A 21,190-nucleotide genomic window follows, 5' to 3' on the forward strand; every position below is an offset into this window, starting at 1 on the left:
CATTGTGAAAAATTACCAAACATTAAAGATTCATTAAATAGGTTAATTTTCCCACCTATTTTGAATACAGAATGTTGCAGAAGTTTTAATGTATTATGCATTTTTAGACAGATGATCAAGTATAACTTCTAACATATTATTGCTTGCAGGGTTTCATACACGGAGAAAAGTTTTAAAGTATCATTTTACTGACATTGTTAATTTATCTTCATCAAGCAATTTAATACATTAGGAATTAAATCTTCATTTAAAAACTAGTGAAAGCAAGAGTTCAGGAAGGCTTTGAATGTAAGAATGAATACATCTACTAACGAATGTTTTCATACACCCCTTGAAGTTTTATGCAGTTCTTACCCACAAGATTAGCCAATCCCATTTGGAAGTGACTGGCAATATATAATGGGGAGCTAGTCACATACAATCTTCTATCAAATATGAGGGGACCATAGCGAAAAGATATGTCCCAGCGATACATCTTGCAATACAGATCAAGCAAAATTCCTTGCTGAAAGTTGAAAAATCTATATATTGCTCTTCCCAATTTGTGTAAATAGAGAAAATAATAAGAATTTATGTCTTTAAAACATTATGACTTGCTCTTTTGTATATGCATATAATTCTCAACCACAGAGGTAGTCAACAGAGAGAAGTGAAAGCACTGTTTGGAAAATCACATATGTAGTTAACTAACACAGAATACCATAAGCATACCTAATGTTTCTAATGCAGACGTTTCTTCTCCAAGTTATATATCTCCAGGGGTAATTGTAAAGAGGCAATACATTAAAAAAAATCTAATGGAAACCATTAATTATAACATGTAGTATGATTTTAGGCACAATTTTAATGTTTTTCTATTTTTTAAAAATAATAGAAAACGTCATTTCAGTTTAACATATGCAACATTTACAAATATATTCTTTGTTAAGAATTCAAGGGAGAAAAAAAAGACTGCAATGCACAAACCTCTGAAAGAAAAAGATCTCATTTTAAGCAGGACATGCTGGTTTGTGCATCCTGAGAGGGATCGGGGTAAAGGATTAGGTGTAGGGAAAAAAGAGGGAATGAGGGACTCATTGTATTAATAGTTCAGATGTTCTGACTAAGAATTTATAGAAATAGATTATGAAATTTTATGGGAGGTTAAGAGTTGAAAGTACTGAAAAGTTAAGCATATTTTTAAAATGCACAAGTAGTATACTGTAGTACCATTTAAATTAAATTAACCTTTTGTGTAGAGTTATCATTTTATAATTCCAGAAGATGGTGCTATTGCTTGTTTTCTGGCTGTGAAAAGTACTAAAACCACCTGAATTTCATTCAGATTAATACTTTCTTAAAAAATAAGTAAATCATGCACTAAGGACTCACCAAATAATTTTATAGTGATATAAAGTGATTTTTAAAAAAATACATATTATTTTCTAGATTTACAAGAATGGGGCCAAATATATCAAAAATATTTAAAACATTTTGCAAGAAAAGTCAGACAATTTATAACAAAGGACTCATAAGGACTGCATATGGAATCAAATCTCTGTAAAGTTTACAATATGGAAGGAAAATAAGTAAATAAGAATCCATGAATTTCAATTTTATCTTTTTAATGCACTCCTGTATAGCTTTACAACTTTAAAAATAAAGCTACTTGGAAATGAATAACAAAAAAGTAAAGATACTAGACCTCAAAATGACAGCAATCCTCATTTTATTTATATATATATCTCAAAATTTAGTATAAAAACAGTGTTCTAATAACTAATAAGAGGAAATAAGAATCCACTCAAATGCTGAGCATATATTTTATTCAGCTATTGGTCCTGACAATTGTCTTTCCCTGAAATGATCTGTGAAAGAATATTCTTGGATTATTCAGTATAGAAGAAACAGGAGGAGACAGGAAAATTTAATATTCTTACCTTTTTTTGACAATTAATATGACAACTAGGAGGAGGAGGATGAATACCAGAATTCCAGCACTTATTCCTGCTATTTTCACCACTCGATCTGTCTGCTTGGCTGGGTCTGGAATCACCTCTGGTTCTTCTGTTGCTGCTGCTAAATGAATCCAAAAAGAAGTTATTTAAAGCAAGTTCTTTAAAGACAGTTTCTACATTTTGTTAATACAGTACACAAACACATGCACAAACACCTTGTGTGTGTGTGTGTGTATATATATATATATACATGCACATGCATGTGTGATGTACATACTGTGAACTTCTATAGATACATCACACACGCTGTATCGGGTATATATTATATATATAAATAATTCATAGTATTCACCTGATATACAAATGCATATATATAGTTTAAAACAAACACTAGTATTAAAAAACAGAGGGAAAATGTGTTTTAATGGACTCCAGTTAACACCCAAAATCAATATTACTTTCTTTACAACAATTTCCCCCCACCAAAACACACCCCAAATAGTGTCTACAAATGATTATTAGAAGGATCCATCATGATTTGCATTGTCATATCCTCCACTCACACTGCTCATTTTACATCACTTATCCAAACTTAACTTTGCCCCCTAAATTTTGCACAATAAAAAGCAAAATAATTTTTTACTAGATTATTGAAATTATTTATGACTAGATCCCCCAAATAACAAATTGAAATTCATAATCTCGTACACTTTAATGTAACCGTTCCTATATTTTTGCAATATTAGGACCTCCCTCATTCACATCCCCATGCTATTCTAGTTTCCTAACGATCTTGTATAGCCCCATTGCCACAGGATCTAGCACCTAGCAATCTTTTTACGCATCTATCCTCAAAACATGCCTGTGAAGTAATGATGGGGAACTGAGAGATTAAATGCTTGTCCAAGGTCGCTCAGGAAATCTGTGGTGGAACAGAAAATTGAACAGTGGACTCCTGAGTCCCTTATCTATGTTTTCCTTCCTCTTGCTTACGGAGAGCAGACATCCCAAGACCAGGTTAGCGTAGTGCCCCCTCCCTCATCATTTCATCATCCTGGACCCATATCCTCTGCAGATTGGCATGGCAGGAGATCTGTAACACTGAGTCACTAGTGGGCTTTATATACTCACATCTGAAGAAGAGCTCTGTATAAGCTCAAAAGCTTGTCTCTTTCACCAACAGAAGTTGGTCCAATAAAAGGTATTACCTCACCCACCTTGTTTCTCTAATATACATATTTACATATACAAACAAGATTAAACTATATGGCTGGATAGACAGAAGAATACATTTATTGTCCACTGCTTATGCTATTATTATTGCTTGCACTGTTTAGCATCTAGAGGCTCCATTTAGTGATCAAGGTGCTAAGAGTTCACCATATATAACAAGGATCAACAGTATCAGTGCCAAATAGCTTACAGTCTTGGCATACAGTTTTGATCAGACACAACAAGAGGACAAAGCAAATGGGGAAATGGATGGGATGTGTGAGAGGGTGTACACACCCCACACTGGTAAAGAAAAGGGTTCAGGAGCAGCTCTGGGCCCAGATGCCCCTGCTGGGCATGCTCACAGAGAGGTGGAGCTCAAAAGGGAGCAGCTCAGCTCAGTCAGGGCAGATGGACCAGGGGAGCAGTTGTATGTTGCAGGTTCCTGACAAGAAGCCGCTGAGGCCCCATGTGGCTAGGCCCAGGCCTCACCGCCAAGCCGCTCCAGATCTTTCAGTCACAGGGGTAAATGACAACAAGAGGTGACTGCGAGAGGAAGACGTACTAGAGCACAGACAGAGAGGACTTCAGGAGGGACCCAGAGGCGAACCAGTGACACCAACGGAGGATCAGAAGCCGGGGTAGGAAGTGGCCCAGTGAGCAGGCGTAGGGGCAGCTGCTGCCCTAGTCCGCACATTCTGAACTACTATTTACTGGGCCCAGGGTTTGAACCTGGTAGAGCAGGGAGGGCCCGGGTTCCCTTACCTCAGTTACTCCCACTGTTGGACAACGTGGCCAGTGACTCCCGCCGCTGGGCGACATAACCCAGAGTAATACCACCAGGATGTTGCTGCCAGAATCAGACCTGAAACCCCTCCCCCCCCGACAGGATGACAGTATACTAATAAAATAATCATTTTTAGCATAAATAGCACAGCACACTAGCTGCCTAGCCATTGTTGAGTGTTTTGTGGGCACCATAAGAAGGATGAGTTTTACAGATGGACTTGAAATAGGATAATGTAGTGTTTGAATGGAATTTAGACATAGAGGTTGACATGGGAGAAAGAACAAAGGTGACTGAGGGAGAATTGGATCAATGGGCATTGGCGTCTGGCAGAATAGATGGAGCGATGTATTAGATAATGTATTTGAGTCAGGAGACAAAGGAGGGTTAAGCTCTGTATGGTGTTAAATGTAAAGAGAAGTGTCTTATGATTGATGCAATGGAGAAGGGAGAAGCAGTGGAGAGATGTGAAGTGGGGGGAGGGGATGTATTCAGAGCAATAAGCTAAGGAGATTAATAATAGCTTTTTTAAAATCAATTGGAGTGGGATAAGATGGCTGGTGTCATGCGTAGGAAGGAAGTTTTAGTAGTCAAGATGCAAAATGACGAGGGCCCGGACAAAAGTTTTAACTGGGTGGACTGAGAGGAAAGGCCTTCTTGTGTAGGGAGAAGCAGAAAAGTTTAGATATGTCATAAATATGAACATCAAAAGAGGGCTGAATCAAAGATGACAGGTAGAATATCAGCCTAACTCACTGCAGGGGATAGTGGTGTTTTCATGGTGACTTAGAAAGGAGGCAGAGGAGAGTGACTGGAAGGAAAGAATAAGAGCTCAGTTATATTAACCTCTATTATAGTAATCCTTATGACAAGTTTGCTACTTAAGTTTCATTAAAAGGTATCTCCTCCTCAGCCATGCAATTATCTCATTTTCAAAAGCCACCATACGAACTCAGCAAATAAACGTTTCTCAAGCAATCTGCAGAAAAGATTGCCCCAGGAGTTTACTATTTTCCTGGCTTAGATGACAGTGTTTTATTGGCTATATTCCATGAGAAATATCAGAGCTCAGGTCCTTGTAACTGTTCAAAATGGGGCACTCCGTACAAGCCTTTAGAACAACTGCCAAGACCTAGACAGGTATCTATTGCATGTTCATTTACTTTGTTTTTAAATTAAAGAGTCTGAACTAATGGTCAATAATGCTCACTCTATACTTCAATAATGCTAGGAAATAAGGCTACTGTCTAATGGGACCATATACTAGATACTAGCCTTTCTTAAAAAAGAGTAGAAAAATTACTTTGAAAAGTCACAGATCAAGCACATATGTAGGCTGAATACTTTCTATCCAAAATGCTTAAAATCTATAGGTGCAATCCTGGCTCACTGAAGTCAATGCCAAAACTCCCACTGGCTTCTCTAGGGCCAGGATTTTACCCAATATTATTCCAGCAATAAATAATAATATATGCATTCTTTGGTGAAAATTATATAACACTGTGGGCTAATTCAGAGGGGTTATATTTTTATATTACAAGGTGTAAATGTTTAAATAAAATCACTGCATATAACAGATAATTAAATTTTAGGAAAAAGAATGGAAAACTGCAGATGTTTAATATTCTTTGAGTTCAGTTTCCATGTTTATTTTATTCCACCGCCTATCAATTTTTTCAGCTTTTACTGGTCTAAATGTATATATCCAGACTAATAACAACAAATAATATACAAAAAAAGGAAATTCAGGTACACATCTTAATAATGATGTGCATCCAATTGTCCAATTACTCATTTAATGTGTGCATGTGTGTGGGTGTAATCTGTCATTATAATTACTGTAACTGCTCGTACAAGTTTTCCATGTATTGGAATGTATACAGAATGGTGACAATTGGGTCTCACAAAACACATTGGGCCAGCTCCTAGAGTCTGAATGAAGAACTGCATGTATTGCAGATCTGTGTGTGTGCAAAGGTGGCATAAAGATCACCATTGCACTTCAGCAATCCTGGAGTTCAGGGTCAATCCCCTGGTGTAAATTAGAACACCTGCTGGCTGCTAATGCTGCAAGTTGTAACTGAGAATCAACACAGTTTGTGGTGGCTTGTCCGAACCATCTATATACCCCTGTAAGATTCCCCCTTGCATTGGGGTGGTTCCCTCCTGGGTTGGATCTGGTGGCTCTGGGGTCAGATTCTGCTCATGGTGCGGCACAAAGCAGCCTCAACCACATCTGAGGTATAGGGTAATAATATTCACTTTTATTAGCAATCAGTAAATGGAAAAACTAACCTTGTTGAGTGCTAGAGTGAGGGTGACCGTATTTCCCTATTCTGAATACGGGACACCTGGTAAAATTACTTGTACTCAAGTGAGTTCAATGGCAATCAATCAGAACTATGCAGTACAAATGTTCAAAATTAACATCGAGTTCACTGTTAAAAAGAAATACTGCAGAGTTGGATTCTTTGCATTTACCTTCTTATCTTTAAGGCTTTAGGGTTCACATGGGGAGGGATGACATACACACACTCCTGTACACCTCTTTCACACAGGGTGGGTGACCGACTTATCCTCCCCGGCTGGCACTTTCCACCCTCCGTGCCTGGCTGGGCCCCTGGGACAGACTCGCCTCTCCTGGCACCGTGTCTTCCCGAGACAACACGTGGAATGGGAGCGGAGAGGCAAATAGGATCACATGCCCCTCTTCCCCAGATTTCTGTAACTGTCCACACCAGAATGCGGCCAGCAGCAGCCTTTTGGCACTGTGCTGGAGGGAACAGATGGGAGCTACTTCCAACCACGGGGCAGGGGGAAGAGATGACCTGGCTCATACCTTAGCAGAGCTCATCTCTTCTCTCCCCTCCCAGGTGGCTGGAAGCAGCTTGTCTCTTCCTGCCTGCACATTGTTGAAAGGCAGCTAACACCTCCAGGCTGCTGCTGGCCACCGACAGAACCCGGCTGCCTCCTGTCCCCTGGCTACAGCACGGGCAGGAAGGGGTTATGCCCTAAGGATGCATTGTGAACCAGGGCCCAGGGAACCTGACTGCAGGGGCGTCAGCGAACCTGGCCAGAGAGGTGGCTCAGCAGGGGAGGGCGAGTGAAGAGGGTGCTAAGCCCCTGTCCAGGGGATTGCTGTGGAGTCTGCAGAGTTGGGGCGCAAACAGGCTGGAAATCACTTCCTCCACTCCCCTCTGCCACTCCAGAGCTTAGCTGAGAGGCGAAAAGGCTTCCCCGTGCCAGCGCTCTCTGGGGCTTTGGCACATGCAGGGCTCGGCTCTTCCTGGCCACCGCCCTGGGCCGGTGGGTCTTGGGCTTTCCCAGGGCACCGGCCCAGATGGGCAGTGGGGGAAGGAAAAAGCCTGCCGGCTGGGCTGTTACTGAGCTGAGCGCTCTGACCAGGGGCTGGTTCTTTGCACAGTGCTGGGAGTGGGACGTGCCCCGCCAGGGAGCATATGGAGGAGCAACGGGGCTGGAGGGAGGTGTGAAGGGGCAAAGCAGGGAGAGGACAGTGAGAGGGGGAGCATGTAAAGGGCCAACGTGTGGGCAGCAGAGGTGACATGTAACCGGCCACTGCCTAGCACCTGCCCGCACTTACCAGCCACCGCAGCTTGCAGCACACAGCCAGTGTTGGCCGGAAACAGGATGGGGGGCTGGCCCAGAGCCAGCACGCAGTGAAGGCTGTGCTATGGACCAGCAGGAGGAGCAGCCGGCCCAGCGTGCTGCATCCTCACCCCACAATCAGTCTTGCACACTCACACCGATCGTTGGCTACTGGACCCCCCCCACTCACTGCTGGTGGGCGGGTGGCTAGCGAGCAGGGATCCAGCTAGCAACAGGACCCACAAGTACTGATGGGGGGGATACAGAAAATACAGGACAATTTGTCCATTTTTAAGAAAAAGTTGGAACAGCTGCAGGAGGGTTTAAATATGGGACTGTTCTTTAAAAAATGGGACGTCTGGTCACCCTTGCTAGACTGCTATTTATTTTTCACTAATCCATAAAAGATAAATACAGCTCAAAATATTTTTCCAATTTGAGGGGTTTCTTTCCAGCACTAATGTGTCCCCCTTGGTTAAACCAATATGTTCACATAGGAGACCTTTTTCTTCCCATGATTTACAACTACTCTTCATATCTGTTTACAATCTTCTCTATCAATTTTTTACCTTACACCTTTTTCCCATTTCTTCATTAGAGGGGATTTCTTGTTTTAATGCCAGTAAAAATATAAAACCTTCTTTGGTGCTTATTTGCACTGACACATCGTTATTAATACAAGGTATTCCCATTGCTTTCAATTGGGTTATTTGCTTGGAAGAAATATTACTCACATAAGAAATTGAAGGATGGAGACTGTTCCCCCCGACTCCCATTATTTCTGATCCACAAGGAGGGGACTGCATTTTTTTTTTTTAAGATGAGTTATCACACACAGAAGAGTCACTAGTGAGAATGAGGGATAAACTAGATCCAACACACTTACTGGATTTCTCCCATTAGTTTTCTATATGGTACCAACAATAACAGCAGTTACATTCCACAGTTCCATCTACAGTTGATGCATACTCTTAAACTTTCTTGCAACACCTCTATCAATAATTTTTTTTCTGTGTGTTATCAGTTATCATCACCTCTGTAATGCTGATTTTTCTCTGTCTTGTAGCAACCAAAGGGTGAAATCCTATTCAGCTTACTCTTGCAAGCAGTCCCATGAACTTCAATGGTGAGCAGGACTATATTTGACTAAGAGTGTTGCAACTGTCTAAAGCCTAGCCTTACACTACTGCTTAGGTTGATGTAAGTTACATTGCTCAAGGGTGTCAAAAAATCACCTCCCTGAGCGACGTAGCTTACATTGACTGACCACGGAGTCTACACCGTACTGTCGGCAAGAGATTCTCTCCTGCCAACTTAGCTTCCACCTCTTCGGGAGGTGAAATACTGAAGTCGACAGAAGAGCGCTCACCCATCAACTTATTGCGTCTTCACCAGACCCCGCTAAATCGACACCGCTGCATCGATCCCAGCACCGATTTAGCCTATAGTGAAGACAAGCCCTAAATAATGGTGAGCTCCTGACTGGCTGGTGAGGGTGGCAAGTTTTCCTTCTGCAGACAATAGCAGAGGAAGGACACTTTCCCTCACATTTCTGATAAATGTAGTCACTTTGAACTTCTTTTAAAAACTAATTTTTATTACATACTCAACAAAATCACCTCAAAATTCAACACCTATTTACATAATGGAACTGTACATTGGATACTATAATAATTCACTTATATCACCGTGGATGAGATTCAGTTATAGCACATCTCTTATCTGTATTCTCCTTCCTTCTGGAGCTCAGTATTTACATGTAACCTTGCACAATCGTCAGAAAATGTGTAAGACTAGGCAAGAAATCTACTCACCTACCCTTACTAAGAAGATGGTGATAGGAAAAATAATAATGATATTTTACTCTGTCAAACAAAGTTATTCCAGGAGCAAAGGCAAGGAGGATTTGCAAGGCGGTTTATATAATACTATTAGTGAACAGACATCCTTCTAAAAGCCAGCTTTAAATCCATAGATTTTGTATAAGATTGTATATATAACCTCTTAACCTGGTGTTTTACCCTCTAACACTCATGGCTTTTTATGCTAGGCTTTCCTCCTCTGTGATGTGGGATATACTGTGCCTGTGTTTGACTGAAGCTGCTGTTTATGTTATGTCTTGTTTACATGTTAATTTTTTATTTGTATTACTTTGTGAGTATTCACCATGTTATGCAGTAATAGCATAACTATGTAGCATGAGTAGGTCCAGATGTATTTGATCAAGAAAAACTGTTTTACACTATGATTTTATGCTTGCATTGTAAAACTATTAATTAAAACTAAAATTTGACTGAATAGATTCAACAGCCAATATTGGGCAACATCACAAAGAACTGGTATCCCATGCAACTCAGGTAATGAGTCAATCTATCATGGGCAGGGGGCGGAGAGGTTCTGTGAGAAATACAAGTGAGTTTTTCTTATAAGCAGTTAATTTTCAGAGTGACTTGCTCTATGTTTTAATAGTCTGACCAGAAAGACCCTCTGCCTTCTATCAATTTGAGTTTTATTCTTTGGTTACTGACTTTCCAGAGTCATGTTAATGATACAATTAAGGAGATTTTAAAAAGCTTTAAAAATTCATTACTAAAGAAAGATTCCTTTTACCTGATTACTGTAAAAAGTTTCAGATGAAACTGTCTGTTGAGAACACCTGAGCAAAGTTGTACTGGGATTGAAGGAGTCCAGTTGCATAATAGGTATCAGTAGATTGCTGTATGCACATATACTGTGTGCAAGACTCATGTATTCTGTAAGGCTTTCCTAGGTGAATGAAAGATTCTTAGACTATTTGCCTTTTTGGAAGGCGAGAGGTTTTTGTTCACTTAATCAACATGGGCTTAATAACCTTCCCTGTGGAAATAGCAATGAGAGTATGAAATGGGAAAGGAAAAGCATGACAATGTTCTCACCAAATTCCCCTTTCTGAAGATGAGGTTTGTGGCAGACGCAGCGGGTGTGCCCTGCAGATGTTAGGGATCCATTCACTAGAGCACAGGTGCCTAAACTGTGGCTCTCAAGGCTCTAAATCATGGGCCTTATGGGTAAACCATATTAAGAAGAAACTTTGTATTTGATAATGAACTGAAAATGTGATCCCTGAGCTGTGCCATGAGATTTTTAAACTAATGTGTCTGAATAGTTCCCATTACTATGGGGAGGGCCCAGGGTCTGTGGGAGCCCAGAGGAGCGGATTTCAATTGGTTCTGCCTGAGCTTAGGGGAATGTCTAGCAAAGAACCTTTCGCCCAGTGGAGCCACCGAGGGTTGCCCAGGAAAGGAGAACAACGAGAAGCTGAGAAACTACAGTTATAGCTCCTTGGTTCTCTATCACAGCCCAGGTTAGAGCATCTTGTATGATGCCCTAAACTGTGCCAACTGGTTTTGGTCTCCAAGGGACCATATGCTAGCTGGGGATAGCTAAAGTGCAGCAAGTTGTGACCACTCACACCCCTTTTTCAAGGACTATAGGGAAGGCGAACTGGAAGCTGGCAGTGCTAGCTCTATACTTGTGGGAGCTCCCCATCAAGGACTCTCCCCCTTGACCTTTTTGAAACAGCATGTTCAGCCCTCATGCCAAAAAGGTTGGACTATAGCTGAAGGGCCATCACTGTAGAGATAGCCTATATACAATGTTTCCCGGGTCCCCTGGAGAACACTGCAGGGGCTTCTTCAGACAGCAGCTGCTGACCGGTCTCTCTTTAAATGATGGCTGTACTAAAATGTTAATACAGCATCTGGCCAAGTTACTACTGGCTTTCGGGGGTGGTGTGTGTGTGTGAGATGCACACAGAGCACCCCTTCTTTCCTAAACCCTGGCCCCCACATCCTACCTACCCACATGTGGATCTCCAGATAAGGGTGGTGCAATGGATATGGCTAACTACCATTTCCATGAAAAAAGAGCAACATCTGTATACACAGAGAATGCGGAGAAACAGCTTGGCCCTCCTTACTATGTTTTTTTCTAAATGATGTGCATGCCCCAAGCAATGTTTGTGCTTGATGCATTATTATATATTTAAAACTAATGCAAGCAAGCTAGCATACCATACTAAGTGGGAGTGAGAGAGCTACCTAGAAATTCCCATATATTGTACTCAAATTGACCTGTTCGTTACTGGTAGCATTAGGTCACTGCAAATGAAGGTGGAGCTTGTTCTGATCGCTCATTTATAAATTAGCGCCCCTATAGCCCATTTCCACATCTCCAGAACATTGAAATTACCTCTTCTTCCAAAGGGCATAAGAGCAGTGAATTAAGCATCCCTTTCTGTTTGGGACTAAACTCAGAGGTTAAATGGGAATTACTCTTGCAATGCTCCAAAAGAGTGGCAATTTACATTCATACTGACAACTTCGAAAACAGGAATTTCAGCGAATTACTGATCAGTTATTTGAAGAGTGAGCCTTAAAGTACTGAGAAATACCAAGAGGTAAAGTGCTCAGATCTTGACGGCTGTGCAGATTAAACAACAGTAGAGTAGGAACCAGATTGTGGAGACAAGTTCCAGCACTGTCTATGCACTTGTGTTCATGAATAGGTATTAAATGAATAGATTGGCACCTTTAACTGCATCCTTCTACAGTCTGCAACCAAAAGCTCCTACATGTGCGTGAACTATGTAGGCATTTTTAGGGTCTGTCATGATGCTGAATGACAGGACTCAGAGCGAGCATAAAGGGGATTCTTAATGTTGGTGTCGGGCACACAGATTCTGATTCTGAAGATCACAGATTACGGAAGATAGTTTGTGCAGCTACACTGTTACCAGACAGCATTTGCCTAGGATTTGGCCTGGGTTAAGCAGTAACAAAATGGATGGCTGACTACATTATAGCACATATAGCATATATAAGTAATGCTAAAAGCCTGGCCTGAATACAAACAACAAGGAAATGAAGAGTTATGGCAGAAAATGAATGCGGACACTGGCAAACTTTTTTCAGCTAGGGGATGGTACAGGGGGGTACAAGTTAGAAGGATTCTGTCAGCTTCCAGTTCAGCCTCTACAGTGTTTTTGAATAAAACAGCTAAATGTGGAGTTAGGTTTCTGCAATTCTATCTCACAAAGCATACTGTATAGGAAGGCGTAAGCACACTAATATAACCTTTTGGTATGTCACCAGGCAAGAGCAGCATGCTGTGAAAAGGCTTGGAGACATTCTGGATACTAACATGTCACCAGGCACTGCCAGATTTTCACTTTGCTTTGGAATTCTCATGTCTAGTAGGGTTTCAACGAGCAACATTTTACACTGCAGTAGGGCTTATCCAGTGGAGGTGCATCCTATGGATCTACATTGCCAACCTCCAAGCAAGCAAACTCGTGAGTCAGGCCCCCAAAGATAATGAGATTAAAAATATATTACCCTTGGGGTTCTTTTTATTTGCACTTTGTTCACTGAGCATTTAGAATACACTCGGGTCACGTTTTCAATCTTTTCTCCCCAACCACAAGAGCAAGAGACTTATTTATTTAAAAAAAGAAAGTGGAGATTCACATATTCACAAGACTCAGAAGCTGAGGTATTAAGAAAATCACCAAATATCATGAGACTCATGATAAAAATAGTGAGAGCTGGATAGGAACGCTAGATACTTGTTTCATAATCATAGAATATCAGGGTTGGAAGGGACCTCAGGAGGTCATCTAGTCCAACCCCCAGCTCAAAGCAGGACCAATCCCCAACTAACTCAATGTCAAGGCTCTTCTTGTTTAAGAACTCCACGTGGAACTCTCATCGAAATCAAGGGAAATTCTGTATGCAAAGTGTGTGCAGAATCAGGCTCATTATAGCTTTTGTGGCTTTAAAATCATACGCTCAGATAACAGGTTCTTGAGTGCAATTATGTGGAGCTCATTCATTAGTACAGACCCGAAGAGTAATACAAATCCCACTTTTATAGATGTGCACTACAGCAGTGAAATTCAGATTCTGCTTCTGAAAGCAGGGTTAGATAATAGTAAAAAAAAAAAAAAAAAAAAGTTATATTAAGATGAACACTGACAATGTAAATGAACAGCTCTCAGAAAGGAATAATTAAAGATCTACTGTGTAAATACATAATTATGCACTTTTGTGCATCCATATTATTATCTCCAAAGTCTAACTGTGGACTCTCCTGCAATGGTTTCATCCTGGGCTTCTTAAAAAGCAAGTTGTTAGACATAATTGTCTTTTGAAGCCATTATGAGCTATCAGGTCTCAAGCTTTTATGACTCATCAGTTTGCACATCAGTGACCCTACAGACTGTTACAGTCAGCTAGGTCATTGCTAATGTTGCCCTTAGATAGTAGGGCCACCAGCTCAAATTATTATGACATTTCTGATGGAAAAAAATGTACAATGGGTGCAGTAAATCCTTCTGAAATAAAGCCATGCTTTTAACCTTTCAGAAAAGAAATCTGGGCAATTAGAGCACATTATGAAATCATCACCTGTCAGACTGTGATTTGAAAAACAAAGCTGTTTAACTAAAGGAATAGCAATCTTAAAAATTCACTTGTAAATAAAAAGGGAATGTTAACAATTACAATTCAGCCACAATTTTTTTTAAAAATAATATTGTGTAAAATTTTTTCCCCCAGGCACTAGAAATGCCTTATACATCACTTATTAGCCCCCAAATTAATACTGACAGCTGGTATTCAAACTCCTGAAAATAGGTGATGACACATACTTTATTACAAAAGCAACACTTTGTACATGGCATACACAACAGAAACTGTTCAAGTGTCATTCCACCTCCGCGGAAAATGATGTATTATACCATACAAGATGTTTAATTGTTTTACCACAGAAATACATTTTAATCATCTCTGTTGTTCATATAGAGGCACACACAGTACACAGAAAATAAAATTACAATGATTAATATAATTGCCTATAAAAATTACAAGCAAGACTTTACTGGCAGCAAGGAATACCTTGAACTCGGTGTTCCAAAGTTGTTATAGAGCTGTGTAATTTCACTGAAGGAAGGAAAGGCAGCTAACCTCTCCTCTGCCATAAAGACTGCAAAGTTACAACCCAAAGAATTTTTTTGCAGTGCAAATTGCTTTGTAAATCCAGACTGCCCCCTTACAACCCCAGAACACAGCAACAAACATGATGAGGAATTACTTTATATCAAACAAAAGATTACTTGCATCTGGGATGAACTCAGGAGACACAAAAAACAAGCCAAGAGGAGGAGGAGAAATATAATGTCTCCCTTTCCAAGAATTTAGAGTATTCAAAGTAGTTGTCATGGAACCACTGACAGTAATCAGAGCCACTACATGAAACTCTGACTCCTGACCTTCCTAGATGGTTTAAGAGTAGAAAGTACCTAGGACATCTCCCTATTGAGGGAGATTTCAGAGTAGCAGCCAGGTTAGTCTGTATTCGCAAAAAGAAAAGGAGTACTTGTGGCACCTTAGAGACTAACCAATTTATTTGAGCATAAGCAACTCACCCTTTGAAGAGGGGAATCCTAAAATACGTAATCACCAGATGAATCCTAAAGGAAACATTGCTTAGTGCTAGAGGCCATGCAACTTACCATATACAAACATAAGAACATAAAAACTGCCATACTGGGTCAGACCAATGGTCATCTAGCCCAGTATACTGTCTCCAACAGTGGCCAGTACAGGAGCTTCAGAGGGAGTGTACAGAACAAAACAAATCCAACTAGGGGCGGAGCTCTTCGTGACCTGCTGCTCACAAACCGGGAAGAATTAGTAGGGAAAGCAAAAGTGGATGGGAACCTGGGAGGCAGTGACCATGAGATGGTCGACTTCAGGATCCCGACACAAGGAAGAAAGGAAAGCAGCAGAATACGGACCCTGGACTTCAGAAAAGCAGACTTTGACTCCCTCAGGGAACTAATGGGCAAGATCCCCTGGGAGAATAACATGAGGGGGAAATGAGTCCAGGAGAGCTGGCTGTATTTTAAAGAATCCTTATTGAGGTTACAGGGTCAAACCATCCAGATGTGTAGAAAGAATAGCAAATATGGCAGGCGACCAGCTTGGCTTAACAGTGAAATCCTTGCTGATCTTAAACACAAAAAAGAGGCTTTCAAGAAGTGGAAGATTGGACAAATGACCAGGGATGAGTATATAAATATTGCTTGGGCAAGTAGGAATGAAATCAGGAAGGCTAAATCACACCTGGAGTTGCAGCTAGCGAGGGATGTTAAGAGTAACAAGAACGGTTTCTTCAGGTATGTTGGCAATAAGAAGAAAGCCAAGGAAAGTGTGGGCCCCTTACTAAATGAGGGAGGCAGCCTAGTGACAGAGGATGTGGAAAAAGCTAATCTACTCAATGCTTTTTTTGCCTCTGTCTTCATGAACAAGGTCAGCTCCCAGACTACTGCACTGGGCAGCACAGCATGGGGAGGAGGTGGCCAGCCCTCTGTGAAGGAAGAAGTGGTTCAGGACTATTTAGAAAAACTGGATGTGCACAAGTCCACGGGGCTGGATGCTTTGCATCCGAGAGTGCTAAAGGAATTGGCGGATGTGATTGCAGAGCCATTGGCCATTATCTTTGAAAACTCATGGCGATCGGGGGAAGTCCCGGAAGACTGGAAAAAGGCTAATATAGTGCCCATCTTTAAAAAAGGGAAGAAGGATGATCCTGGGGACTACAGGCCCGTCAGCCTCACCTCAGTCCCAGGAAAAATCATGGAGCATGTCCTCAAGGAATCAATTCTGAAGAACTTAGACGAGAGGAAAGTGATCAGGAACAGTCAGCATGGATTCACCAAGGGAAAGTCATGCCTGACTAATCTAATTGCCTTCTATGATGAGATAACTGGTTCTGTGGATGAGGGGAAAGCAGTGGACGTGTTATTCCTCGACTTTAGCAAAGCTTTTGACACAGTCTCCCACAGTATTCTTGTCAGCAAGTTAAAGAAGTATGGGCTGGATGGATGTACTACAAGGTGGGTAGAAAGTTGGCTAGATTGTCGGGCTCAAAGGGTAGTGATCAATGGCTCCATGTCTAGTTGGCAGCCGGTATCTAGCGGAGTGCCCCAAGGGTCGGTCCTGGGGCCGGTTTTGTTCACTATCTTCATTAATGATCTGGCGGATGGTGTGGATTGCACCCTCAGCAAGTTTGCAGATGACACTAAACTGGGAGGAGTGGTAGATACGCTGGAGGGTAGGGGTAGGATACAGAGGGACCTAGACAAATTGGAGGATTGGGCCAAAATAAATCTGATGAGGTTCAACAAGGACAAGTGCAGAGTCCTGCACTTAGGACAGAAGAATCCAATGCACCGCTACAGACTAGGGACCGAATGGCTAGGCAGCAGTTCTGCAGAGAAGGACCTAGGGGTGACAGTGGACGAGAAGCTGGATATGAGTCACCAGTGTGCCCTTGTTGCCAAGAAGGCCAATGGCATTTTGGGCTGTATAAGTAGGGGCATTGCCAGCAGATCGAGGGACGTGATTGTTCCCCTCTATTCGACATTGGTGAGGCCTCATCTGGAGTACTGTGTCCAGTTTTGGGCCCCACACTACAAGAAGGATGTGGAGAAATTGGAGAGAGTCCAGCGAAGGGCAACAAAAATGATTAGGGGTCTGGAACACATGACTTATGAGGAAAGGCTGAGGGAACTGGGGATGTTTAGTCTACGGAAGAGAAGAATGAGGGGGGAATTGATAGCTGCTTTTAACTATCTGAAAGGTGGATCCAAAGAAGATGGATCTAGACTATTCTCAGTGATAGCAGATGACAGGACAAGGAGTAATGGTCTCAAGTTGCAGTGGGGGAGGTTTAGGTTGGATATTAGGAAAAACTTTTTCACTAGGAGGGTGGTGAAACACTGGAATGGGTTACCTAGGGAGGTGGTGGAATCCCCTTCCTTAGAAGTTTTTAAGGTCAGGCTTGACAAAGCCCTGGCTGGGATGATTTAGTTGGGATCGGTCCTGCTCTGGTCAGGGGGTTGGACTAGATGGCCTCCAGAGGTCCCTTCCAACTCTGTTATTCTATGATTCTATGAAATATGGAGAGATCCACCCCTGTCTTCCACTCAAGGCTTCTATCAGTCAGAGGTTTAGGGTCACCCAGGGTTACATCCCTGACCATCTTGGCTGATATCCATTGATGGACCCTATCCTCCATGAACTTATCTTATTCTTTTTTGAACCCACTTATACTTTTGACCATCACAACATTCCACAGCACTGAGTTCCTCAGGTTAGTTGTACATTGTGAGAAAAAGTATTTTCTCTTGCTTGTATTAAACATGCTGCCTATGAATTTCATCAGGTGACCCTGGTTTTTGTATTGTGGGAAAGGGTAAGTAACACTTTTCTATTATTTTTTTCCACACCATTCATGATTTTATAGACTTCTATCATATCCCCCCATAATCATCTCTTTTCTAAGTTGAACAGTCCCAGTCTTTTTAGTCTTTCCTCGTATGGAAGCTGTTCCATACTCTTGATCATCTTTGCTGCCCTTCTCTGAATCTTTTCCATTTCCAATATAAACTTTTTGAGATGAGGTCACCAGAACTGAACACAGTATTCAAGATGTGGCTGCACCATGGATTTATATAGTGGCACTATGGTATTCTCTGTCTTTTCTATCCTTTTCCTAATAGTTCCTAACATTCTGTTAGCCATTCTGACTGCTGCTGTGCATTGAGCTGATGTTTTCAGAGTACTATTCATGATAACTCTAAGATCTCTTTCTTGAGTGGCAACAGCTAATTTAGAACCCTTCTTTATATATGTGTAGTTGAGATTATTTTTTCCAATGTGCATTTCTTTTAATTTATCAACACTGAATTTTATCTGCCATTTTCTTGCCCAGTAACCCAGTTTTGTGAGATTCCCCCTGTAACTTTTCACAGTCAGCTTTAGACTTAACTATCTTAAATAATTTTATCACCTGAAAACTTTGCCACTTCACTGTTCAGTCCTTTTCCAGATCATTAATGAATATGCTGAACAGCACAAGTTCCAGTACAGGTCCTTGGGAGATGCCACTGTTTATTTTTGTCCATTGTGAAAACTGACCATTTATTCCTACCCTTTGTTTCCTATTTTTTAACCAGTTATTGATCCAAGACACAACTTTCCCTATTATCCCATAACAAGTTAGTTTCCTTAAGAGCCTTTGGTGTCAGACCTTGTCAAAGGTTTTCTGAAAATACAAGCACGCTATATCCATTGGATCACCTTTGTCCACATGCTTGATGACACCCTCAGAGAATTCTAGTAGATTGGTGAGGCATGATTTCCCTTTACAAAAGCTGTGTTGACTTTTCCCCAACAAATAACGTTCATCTATGTGTCTGATTTTTGCTAGCTGCTTGTTTAGGAGGTTAGGCACTGTGTGGCAATTACAGGTCTATGAGCCTAACTTCAGCATGGGGCAAATTGGTAGAAACTATAATGAAGAACAGAATTATCAGTCTTCAAAACCAGCTGTCAGTATCCTGGATTTTTCCTAGTCCAGCTACAAGAGAGGATATAGTACTGACAAAGCATTTGTTGCTCTGTGTTGCCAACTCATGGGATTTTATCATGAGTCTTGTGATATTTGGTGTTTTTCTGAAAGGCTCAACTCAAGGGTTCATATGATTACATGAGAATCTTGGCTTTCACTGAAAACCTCATACATTTCTAGCCCTGATGGCTGTAGAGAAAAGCTTGACAACAGCAAACGTATAGGCTCAAAACCCCAGAGATCCAAAGAATCCACAATTTAATGTTTTTAAACATCTCATGATTTTGGGGGCCTGTCTTAATTTTTTTTTAAATGTTTTTAGTTGACTGCGCTCTAATGAATGACCTTCTCAGCTCATCTTTTGTCCTGACAAGGCAAGTACATCCTTCAGAATTTCTCTGCAAGATTTGGTACTGCTGAGGCCCATGCTCTTCTTCTGTCTCCAACAAATTGCAGGGGTTAATGGAAACACTCTAAAGTAGCTCAGGTCTTCTCCCTCAGAGACAACTCAAAACTCTGCTATCAGTATCTATTCCTCCACCTACAACCGTAAGCATTTTTGTAGAGTCCTTCAAGGCCCTGTCCTCTCCCACTGCTGGTGAAACAACATAGGCTGTGACTTGACCACAGGTAGAAAATGACACTCAGCTGTACATCTCCTTTATATCAAACTCAAACAGCCTAGCCAAAGAAGCACCTGGAATAAGAGCAGCTGGCTAGAGGTGAATCTAGGCAAGTCTGAGGAGGTATTGGTAGGAGGAGGAAACAGCTCTGAAGAACTTTATTCCTCTATGACATCCTCTGCTCTTGAGAGTATCTGCTGTCAGATTGTTAAATTGGGCCACAATCTTGGGGTCTTTTTGCATTCCTTAGTGCTATTAGATGCCAAATTAAAAAAACCCAACCTACTTCCATCTGTGACTGGCTGGAAGATTGAGTAATATCTAATCAGACACAAATCTGGTCATGGTGACCTTCATGCTTGTTTATTGCCATTTATATATAGGAATGAAACCACATGCCCTGAAAAAAACCTCCAGCTCGTGCAAAACACAATAGCCTGTTTGCTTAGCAACAAAGGTTGCCATGAAACACCACTTCAGTCCTCCCTTCTGCACCGATTCCCTATTGATTAGAGTCCAGTTCAAAATCTCTGTCTTGATATTCAAAACATTCCACAGCAGCTGAGAGATTGCCTCTCTCCATGCTCACGACCACGACTGATAGGTTTCATTGAAACAATGAAACTGCCAACCAACAGTAGAAGGCAGAACTCAGGTGCTGGACCTAAGCTATTGCAAGAAATAAGAAAGTCCATGGACCTAGCCACTTTGTGAACCAACTGCAACACCCATCCTCTGACTTTACTTTCTCTTATGTTTCTTCTCACACACACCCCCTTTCCCCAAGACAGGGGTTTCTCAACCTTTTTCTTTCTGAGCCCTCCCCCCCCCATATGCTGTACAAACTCCACGGCCCACCTGTGCCACAACAACTGGCTTCAGCCCCCAGGTGGTGGGGCTTTGGCTTTCTGTCCTGGGCCCCAGAGAGTCTAACGCTGGCCCTGCTTGGAGGACCCCCTGAAATCTGCTCACAGCCCATCAGGTGGCCCTGGATCCCTGATTGAGAACCACTGCCCCAAGGGATATCCTCAAACCTAAATCCTAAGAACTAATTGAGCTATTTCATTTACAGACTGATGAAAGAAAAAGGTTGAGTGACTTATTTCAATTACTTGGAAAGTCCTCAAATACTACAGTGATGGAGATCAGATTAGATAGAGAGTCTGAGGGTTTGTCTACACTTAAAATGCCGCAGTGGCGCAGTTCAACACTGCATTACCGACCTACACCGGGAGGAGTTCTCCCGTCGCTGTAGGTAATCCACCCTCCCAAGAAGTGATGGCTATGTTGACAGAAGAATTCTTCCTTCAACCTAGCACCATCTACACTGGGGGTTAGATTGGCTTAACTATGCTGCTCAGAGCTGTGGATTTTTCATATGCCTGAAAGATGTAGTTAAGCTGACAATTTTCTATTGTAAACCAGGCCTCGGTAACTATAATTAGGTAGAACTTTAAGATATTGTTGTTAATAGAAGGTAAAGATGAATTAGTATTTACTGCACACAGGTTTGTATAACACAAGACAATCAGGACTGTACTGTGAGTAAGCTTGTATTGTGCAGAATG

The 21,190-nt window shown here is 41.5% G+C and overlaps 1 protein-coding gene across 20 annotated transcripts in view; it reads right to left on the minus strand.

Moving 5' to 3' along the window:
* Positions 1-21,190, minus strand: part of PTPRK (protein tyrosine phosphatase receptor type K) — a 577,439-nt gene that overhangs the window by 39,139 nt on the left and 517,110 nt on the right. For 8 of the 20 annotated variants that reach the window (XM_037894772.2, XM_043542882.1, XM_037894765.2 and 5 more), the window contains exon 14: positions 1,920-2,058. In XM_037894772.2, coding sequence (XP_037750700.1) covers positions 1,920-2,058 — 139 coding nt within the window. Of the gene's footprint in view, positions 1-711; positions 754-1,919; positions 2,059-21,190 lie in introns of all 20 variants that reach the window. The other 12 variants (XM_037894756.2, XM_037894763.2, XM_037894760.2 and 9 more) reach the window with 3 other exon arrangements.

The sequence above is a fragment of the Chelonia mydas genome, chromosome 3, assembly GCF_015237465.2.
Source record: "Chelonia mydas isolate rCheMyd1 chromosome 3, rCheMyd1.pri.v2, whole genome shotgun sequence".
Classification (NCBI taxonomy): domain Eukaryota; kingdom Metazoa; phylum Chordata; order Testudines; family Cheloniidae; genus Chelonia; species Chelonia mydas.